Raw genomic sequence first — 8,659 nt, forward strand, 5'->3', positions numbered from 1 at the left:
TATATATATATATATAAATACAGAGACATATAAAAAATAAAATATACGAAGGGGATGAATAGAATAAATAGGAATAAAAATAAAAATACAAGTGAATTGCACATTTCAAGTATCAAGTAAATCATCCCCTCACCATGAAAGGCAGGCAACATCTCTGTGGCCAAATATTTCCTGTCAGTTGCCATTAAAAGCACCTCTTCCTGTTTAATAAATTAGACTTGAGTATAATCAGATTCGGTGTTTGGATCATGCATATTCTGATTTCAGTATTTCTTTTGGCAACAGGTAAGCGTACACATCATCATTACAGAGAACTTGAAATCATATCTTAGAGCTTAAATATTTGTTTTTGTAGATTATTATAGTGCCTGTCTGAGCCACTAACGGAAATAGATTAAACTATGCATCAGTGCCATTCGGTATATCATGAAGGAAAATTATCTTCTATCATTTAGAGGTACACAATTTCTTTTGCATAATTAGATTTAGTGATATTATTATTATTTAAAACTGTGAGAAAGAATAAACATAAACTATAAACTTGTACTTTATCTTGTAATCTGTTTATGTGGGCTTTTAGAGTATTGTTATTGTATTACTTACTACTGGCTATTACTAATATATCTTAGTACATGAGTATTAACAGGTCAGTATGAAACAGTATGGCTTAACAAAACAAAAAAACCCCATTCCTATTCAAATGAATATCTACAAGTACTGGAATGAAACTGAGTGAAAAACAACCAACATCAAGAGGAAAACTTTAGTAGACCCCCAGAAAGCATTTAAAAATTATTTCCACACCTAAACAATGTCACTGTGCAGGTACCTGTGAGGCATTGTTTTGGCAGAAGCTGACATGTCCTTATGAAGTGAAGTACAAGAGCCTTCTGAGGGTTTGGTGTCAGCAGAACTCTGCCGAGTGCTGCACTGGCCTCACCTTCAGTCACAGTGAACGCTTGGTGGATGGAGGGAAACTGAAGGTGACCCAGGATGTGAGCTCCTTCACTGTGGAAGTGTTGGAGCCAAACCACAAACAAGGAGTGTACTGGTGTGGTTTGCTGAGCAGGAATGGCACCATCATCAAGCTGGCTGAAGGCTACATCCACAACTGTAAGCATAAGATGATATTTCAATGTTATGTGCATGTTAAGCTTTCATAATTTTAAAAATTACAAAAGGTGATGTTCTAATATGAGTATTTATGGGAGTCATAGTTTTCTATGATTGTAAGCCCAGTTAAGATTTGGGACTGTTGCTCAGCACTTTGTGTTAACTAGGATTTCTGGGATTAGTTCCTAATTTTGCACACCACAAATTTTGTTTGGTTAGATTAGCATAAATTAATAATAGGCCAGGTGGTAAACATAACTAGCCATATATTAATCTCTGGAGATGGTGGAGACCAAAGTGGAGTTAGTAACATAGTGTTTGTGTTGCAGTGTGTCAGCTGGATGTGCAAACAGATATTAAACCACTGACAAGTCAGTAGTTTCCCTGTTCTAGTGCCAAAAATGTGGATAAGCAAGTAAATGTCATTATAGTGCTCATGGGCTTCACAACATGTATACAAACCACATGCTTTTTCTGAAACCCCCTGCAGCTACTGCTTCATATATCTGGAGTTTAATTCGCTGGATTCTGCTCCCTCTGCTGCCCATAGTGACCACACTTACCCGCATGTACCTGAAAAGTAAGATATTTTTATACCTCACCACAACAGACACACAGTTATTGCACTGAAGCTAAAGTTAGAAAAATTGTGCTGTGTGACACAACTACATGAAGTATAAAACTTAGAAAACATCTATCTATCCATCCATCCTGTTCTCATTCCTTTCAGATTATAATTCAATTTTATTTATTCAGCACCAAATCACAACAACAGTGGCTTCAATGTGCTTTATATTGTAAGATAGACCCTACAATAATACATACAGAGAAAAACCCAACAATCACATGACCCCCTATGAGCAAGCACTTTGGCGACTGCAGGAAGGAAAAAAGTCGCCTTTAACAGGAAGAAACCTCCTGCAGAATCGGGCTCAGGGAGGGGCGGGCATCTGCCTTGACCAGTTGGGAAGAGGGAAGGAAGACAGGAGCACAACAACAACACAGCAATTTATTGGATTTTGAGAGTTAAAAGATTTATACATGTTAACTTTTAGTGGAGCTTAGAGCTGTTGATATATTAAAAACAAAGAAAACAAAAAGAACAGTTTTACAATATTATCATTCATGTATACATCATATTTTTAAGAATCACTTTAATTTAGGCACCTCTGCAAATTATGTGGGATGAGAGCTTTTAAAAGATGCAAATGTGTCTTAAATGCCTAAACGGGCTGGGATAGGCTCCAGCACCCCCGCGACCCTGAAAAGGATAAGCGGAAGCGAATGGATGGATGGGGTGGATGTACTGTAAGTCAGAAGGAAGGTTGGTGGTTCTCTGGCTGTTACAGTTTGCATGCCAAAGCATCCTTGGGCAAGACACTAAACCACAAGTTACTTTCCAGTGTATGAATGTTAATGAAAGTACTCAGTTATAGAAAAAAAGTGCGTGTTAATATAAAGTGCTCAAGTAGAGAAACGCCATGTAAGAACCAGCAGTTACACTGATAATGTTCAGCACAAACATCTGTTTCTGGTGGTGGTCTTCTTATGTTTGGTTGATGTCATTAAAATGCTGTCTGAAGCAGGTAGGACCCAAAATGCAGCACTCCCAGGTGGAACTAAACTCAGAAACACAGCTTTATTGCTGGAATTACAGTAGACATTAATCTGGAGAATGGAGACAGCCAGCACAACGTGGAACGGAGGAGAACACAGGGAATATATACACAAAGGCTGTGTCCCAATTAAGAGACCGCACGCTTGGAGTACGTGCAGTATGCATACTACGTACGGTGTGTACTATAAGTACGGGAAGTACGGAAGTGAGAGGCTTGTGAAATGGTACAGTCTAGCCTTCGTCGTGCTGCTCAGGTTGCCTCGCAACCATGATACTAACCGCGAGAAACGTTTCATACAGCATTGTTTGACAGAAATGAAGGAGAAAAAATGTTTTTTTGGTCATTAATTTTTTTCATGACATCACTTTGATCAGTTGATTATCTGAGGCTGAGACCACAGGACTGTAAAACCTGATTGTTGGGCTTCATTTCTGTACTAAACAGTCATTTCAAGATTAGTTAGTAAATAACAATTAGTTAATGTTGTGCATGAGACTAAAATCATCTCACTGTGGTAATGTAAATATGATATGGCCAGTATTATATTTATTGTCAGATTATTATGATATATATATATTACAGGATATATTACAGAAGTGAGCTTGAACTCTGTGTCAAAGATTCAAGTTGCAGTTATTTATGTCCTATCACCTTAAATCTTCACTTAAACACAAGTATCTCTGACAGTGTATATATAGATGTATTATATATAAGAGACAAATATTGTTCGTTTAATATGTTGGCATTATTACATTTGGCTCAATGCTTACATATATGTGTAAAAAGAAAATGTACAAGCTGATAACTGTTTCTGATAGAATGAAGAGTAGACAGATATATGAAATATTCCTTTATTGGGTGAGAAAATCAGACCATGTCATAACTGCTTTAAGTCACACAGAATAGATATCAGAGCCTTAAACAGGCTGATTTCTGCTAAGTGGGTCAAACTGGGCAGAAAGTATCCAAACACATAACATCCTTATAGAATATGATGTAACACTATAGATCAACTTACCTCAGAATATATAAAGCATATAAACAATTACAGCAATATGATGCAACAAACACAGCAGTGCTACAAAATACTCAAAGCTTCATAGAACTGAAACAAACATTTATTTTTAGCTCCATTCTGCTGCTGATACATACTTTAGGTTTCTGAACATTAAACTTGTTGCTGCCTTTCATAGTGTGTAACTTGAAGGCCCTGAGTACTTTCTCCCACACTGAAAACACTGGAATGATAAAAATTATTTGAACATTACCTAATAAGACAGACAATTAGTTATTTTAAACTTTCCTAGCAGTCCTTCACAAACAGGGAACAGTCTGTCTATTCTCTCCATCTGTCAGCTGCTGCTGGCTCTTCCTCCTCCTCTTCCTCACACACTGCTGAGTTTGTCCTGGTGGATCATCAGGGGTGCAAAGCCTCACAGCTGATGTGCAGCAGTGGGTCCTTCAGTCTGTCCTCACTCTGGACACTTGCAGTTGTCACACATGGAAATCAAATGTGTGATAAGCTGCAGGATTCAAACACAAGTGTAACTTATAAATACATGTTCATACTTTTATTACACAGTAAGAGAGAAAGAAAAAGAGAGAGAGTGCAGGACAGACAGACAGGTGACAGTCTCAGGTGTATACACTGCTACAAAACAGCACAAGAGAAGGAGGATTTAGTGTTTGTGTTATTACGAGTGCTAAACAAGAAGAGTTCCCAGATGGTACAGTGGACACATGTGTTTAAAGCATCTTTCTTTCAGCTTAACGAGTGAACCGTCAGCTCGTTCAAACACACGTTAAAGTCTGTTTGGCTCGACACCACCGAACAGAGGCAGCAATATAACATAGCTAACATTAACAGTGCAGTGAATCCTGCTTGTGCCGTGATTCAGGACTGCAAACTGAGCAGCATCACTGACTTTCAGCTTGTTGTGTTTGTGGATATATGACTGACTTAAATTATCCATAAAATCGTCACATTCTCTGTAGGATTAAGGTCAACTGTTGAACGGTGTATATTTTAAAGTAAAGGCTCTAAACCAAGTTAACGCTGAAAGTACAAATATCGCTAATGTCACATAACTTTGCCGACATGTGGCCAACAGTAATGTTTTGATGTTCTTCATTATTAAACATTCGCACATAAATAAGTGACATGATATTCAGTACTTTTAAAAGTTTACTCTTCGGCCGCTCCGCTTCTGCCGTCTGCTGTATTTTGCGGCAAAACTATCCACACCCACCGCCGCTCTATGAATTGTGGGATATATGGGACCATGAAGCGTGCACCGGACGATGCTTGATGTTTGGGGAAATCGACGGCACATTTGGAGTGCACTTCGAATTGGGACAGCCGTCGTCGCGTCGCTGTGCCATAATAGGTCTCAAAATGCATACTCCATGCATGCAGTCTCTGAATTGGGACACATCCAAGGAGGATAACCAGGGAGACGGGCCACAGGCGGGAACACAGCTGTCACTAATCTGAGTGATGAGACAGGGGAAGCAAAACTGAAAATAATACACATGAAACAGAAGACTATCAAAATAAAACAGGAAATAACAAACTTGACAGAGCAACAGGAGAATAAACACACAAAGACAGGACTGACTAGGGAGGAAAGAAAGGAAACACAAAAGATGATAACTAAACATTGCCTAACCTAATAAGGAACACAGAGTGGAAATAAAGGGAAACTAAGTTAACCAAACAAGAAACCAAAAATAGAGATAATGAAACTCAGAGGCACAGGAAAAAAGAAAAGAAGAAGCCTATGGAGGTCCAACCCAAATCTCATCTTAACCTAGGATGAACCAAAAAAAAACAACCTATAGAACAGGACAACAGAATTATAATACAAAGATATGGAAAAAGAAATGAGAACAAACCCCAAGACCTCCCAAATTCAAAACTTGGGGTCAACGACCTAGACCATGACAGCTGAAAATGAAATTAAGAGTATCATGTTTGATGAAAATTAGTCAGATGAAATCTTTGTTTGCACATTCTGGATTCAGGTTCTTCACCATCAGCCGTAGAGACAGGCCTTCATTTATTCATTTATGTTCTTCACTTCTAATGAGTCCTTCAGATAATAAATGATGGTAAGGGAAGATATTTGTGCTGCGTGAGATGAACCATTTTGCAATGTAAGAATTTTAGCGCTTGTTTTAATATTTCATGAATAATAAACAATGGTCACTGCATCGTGTTGTAGCATGTAACCATGGTGGGTTCACTAAACTCTCTGACTTTTCTTTCATAGCAACAAAAAAACACCTTTTTAAGGTAAACTTAAACTTTCCATATCTTGAAACATTTCAACAGCATGAAGAGTTACAGGTTTTACATCTTTTTCTGGTCTTCCCTCAGAAAGCAGATGGACTTTATGACGACGTGGGCAGAGCTGTGACTGAGCAGGAGTATGAAAATGCAGAATTTCTGCTGTGAAATGCTGGCACGAGGAGCGTTGGCAGAGTCTTTACATGTAATGGAATAACTGAATTATTCAATCTGAAATTCTAATCAATTACTGAGAAAAAACAACAGTTAAATTGCCAATGAAAATGTTCAATTCAAATCATTTTTTTTAAATAGAGCAACAATTCACAGCAGGAGTGGCTTCACAGTTCTGTATATTGTTAGCCAATGACCCTACATATGGTTTTCACAAAATGTCCAACTGTAAGCTGGCTAATGTGAAGCATAAAGTTTCTTTGCACTGTTTTGAAGCCACCAGGGGTTGATACCTGTGGTTGTTAAAAGACATTCTTTGGAGGTCTGTGGGGAAATGGTCCTCGGACTTACATACTGTTGGCACTTTTCTGATTAGTCTGTAGACTCAGCCATTCATTTCGAGTCATGCTGAATAAAACTTCATTTTTCTCCCAAATTACAGATTCTGATTCATGTTGATGGTAATATATTTTAAAAAGTATTTTATATATGAAGATAGAAGTTTGCAGTCATTATATATGCTCAAATCTTGGACCATGAAGTTTTTTTAAAATGGAAAATGGAGGTAGTTAAGCAAGAAATGTTCTAAAAATATGCTGTTTTGAGACGGAATGACCAAAGAGTGTCAGCGACCTCTTCTTTAATATTTTTGTAAGTTTTCTCATACATTTTCACTTTAACTTTGGAGAACATTCACAGATTGTTTACAAAAGATTTCGGCATGCATGTTACTCATTCGTTTGTGAAGCAGTATGTTATAAAAACCTGAGCTGAGCTTTTTCACCATCACCTTGGATTTTGAAAGTGGATATAGTGAATGAGGAATGGATATGACAATACTATCAAAGACATTACATATTTATTGCTTGTCAACTTGTACTCTAATAATAATAGGGGTGGATTCTTATAATCGATTTATCGATTAAAATCGATTCTGGCTTGGATAACGTAAAATTGATTCATTAAAATCCTGAGTCGATTTTTTAATATAAATTTATTTTGCCCGAAATGCCAGAATCTCTGGTGAAATCTCACAAACTTTCAACAACCACCAAACAGCTAAGACAGTAAATGAGAGCAGGAACACAGATTCTGCACAAAGACTTAAACACACAGCGCAACCTGCGGATCAGAATCAGTTAGATGTCGCCTTTCTCACAGTCGGGGCTGAAAGCCAACAGCTCGCTGATTCTGATCTGTCGGCTGGTCCGCGCTTTGTGTTCACGCACTTTATGCGCTGATTCTAAAGCTGTTAGTTTGATCTCTCTCCAAACAATATTGACCGAATCAGCAGCAAAAGAAGATCCAAACTACGCTTCACATAAACATCGTCATGTATTCACTCTGACTTTTGCCGTTTTGCTTCGACCACGATGCACAGCTCTCTCTCTCTGTACTTCAACAACAGTTTCCCGTCTAAAAATCTGTTTTCTTCATTATTCGCTTGCTTGTTACGCACAGGTCTACCTTTGTTTACAGCGCTGTCGGCTGACGTTTTTTTTTCCGTTTTATATACTTCCGAAAAGAAAACCTAATTTCTGCCGTTCAATACTGAACAAATTTAAACTTTTTAAAATTATGCAAAATGCAAAACGCTTAGCCGTGTCTCTACTAAAACCGCTGGAACTTCAGAGGTGATGTTCATGTGTTGATTAATGGTTTTCTTTCGTTTTTGATGTACTGCAGAATATTTTTATAAAATCCCAGGCCAGGAAAATCACCTTCATGTTTTTCTGTGTTTTATCTTCAGCTATTTTGACACAAAGGCATCTGCTGTGATGCTCACACCTTTGATAAAGTCTTGCGTGTGTCAGCTTCCTTTTTATAGATACAAAAATATGTAAATGTACTGATCTGAATTATGATATATCTGACTGTCAAAATTTCCCAGAATCAAATCGAATTGAATCGAATTAAATCAAATCGTGGATCGAATCGATTCGGTACCTTGTGAATCGGAATTGAATCGATTCTAGAAATCAGTGACGATACCCAGCCCTAAATAATAACCATAATTTACAAACTGAAATTTTGTTTTATTCAAAATGACCTGAAACTGATGACTGAGCACATAATGTCATCGGGAATGTTTTTCTGATGACGCATAGCATAACAGACTTCCATAATATCAATAGCCACATTGCATTAATAATGTACACTTTAGTCCCAGAAGTGTCATCTAACCTATACTTTTAACAACAGCCAGCTTCACGCATTACATAATAACTTTGCTAAAAACCTATGTAGGGTATCTACCTTATAATGTGAAGCAGCATAGTGAGAACACAGTTGCTATACTTTAATGTCATGTTAAAGTACATAACCGTCCCAGTCATGGTGTTTGTTTCCCCTCATTGTTTGGAATTGAATTGAACATTCGGTCTTTTTATTTACATAGTTCCAAATCACAACAGCAATTGCTTCAAGGGGCTTCAATATGTTCATATGACGAGACACACACATC

General features: G+C 37.6%; 1 protein-coding gene across 1 annotated transcript; it reads left to right on the forward strand.

The window, feature by feature from the left end:
* Positions 1 to 180: 180 nt before the first annotated feature.
* Positions 181 to 7,127, forward strand: si:ch211-102c2.4 (uncharacterized protein LOC568178 homolog). Its single transcript, XM_042215337.1, has 5 exons — positions 181 to 285; positions 826 to 1,113; positions 1,604 to 1,693; positions 6,005 to 6,027; positions 6,112 to 7,127. Exons 1-5 carry the CDS (start codon positions 249 to 251, stop codon positions 6,187 to 6,189), a joined length of 516 nt encoding a protein of 171 aa, XP_042071271.1. The 5' UTR covers positions 181 to 248; the 3' UTR covers positions 6,190 to 7,127.
* Positions 7,128 to 8,659: the final 1,532 nt, after the last annotated feature.

The sequence above is a fragment of the Haplochromis burtoni genome, unplaced genomic scaffold, assembly GCF_018398535.1.
Source record: "Haplochromis burtoni strain Fernald_Lab_line unplaced genomic scaffold, NCSU_Asbu1 Contig_699, whole genome shotgun sequence".
Classification (NCBI taxonomy): Eukaryota; Metazoa; Chordata; class Actinopteri; order Cichliformes; family Cichlidae; genus Haplochromis; species Haplochromis burtoni.

Coding starts and splice junctions, on each gene's coding strand:
- si:ch211-102c2.4 (XM_042215337.1), top strand. CDS start 249: ATGCATATTCTGATTTCAGTATTTCTTTTGGCAACAG. Junction 1,694..6,004: donor TACCCGCATGTACCTGAAAA/GTAAGATATTTT, acceptor TTTCTTTCATAG/CAACAAAAAAACACCTTTTT. Junction 6,028..6,111: donor CAAAAAAACACCTTTTTAAG/GTAAACTTAAAC, acceptor GTCTTCCCTCAG/AAAGCAGATGGACTTTATGA.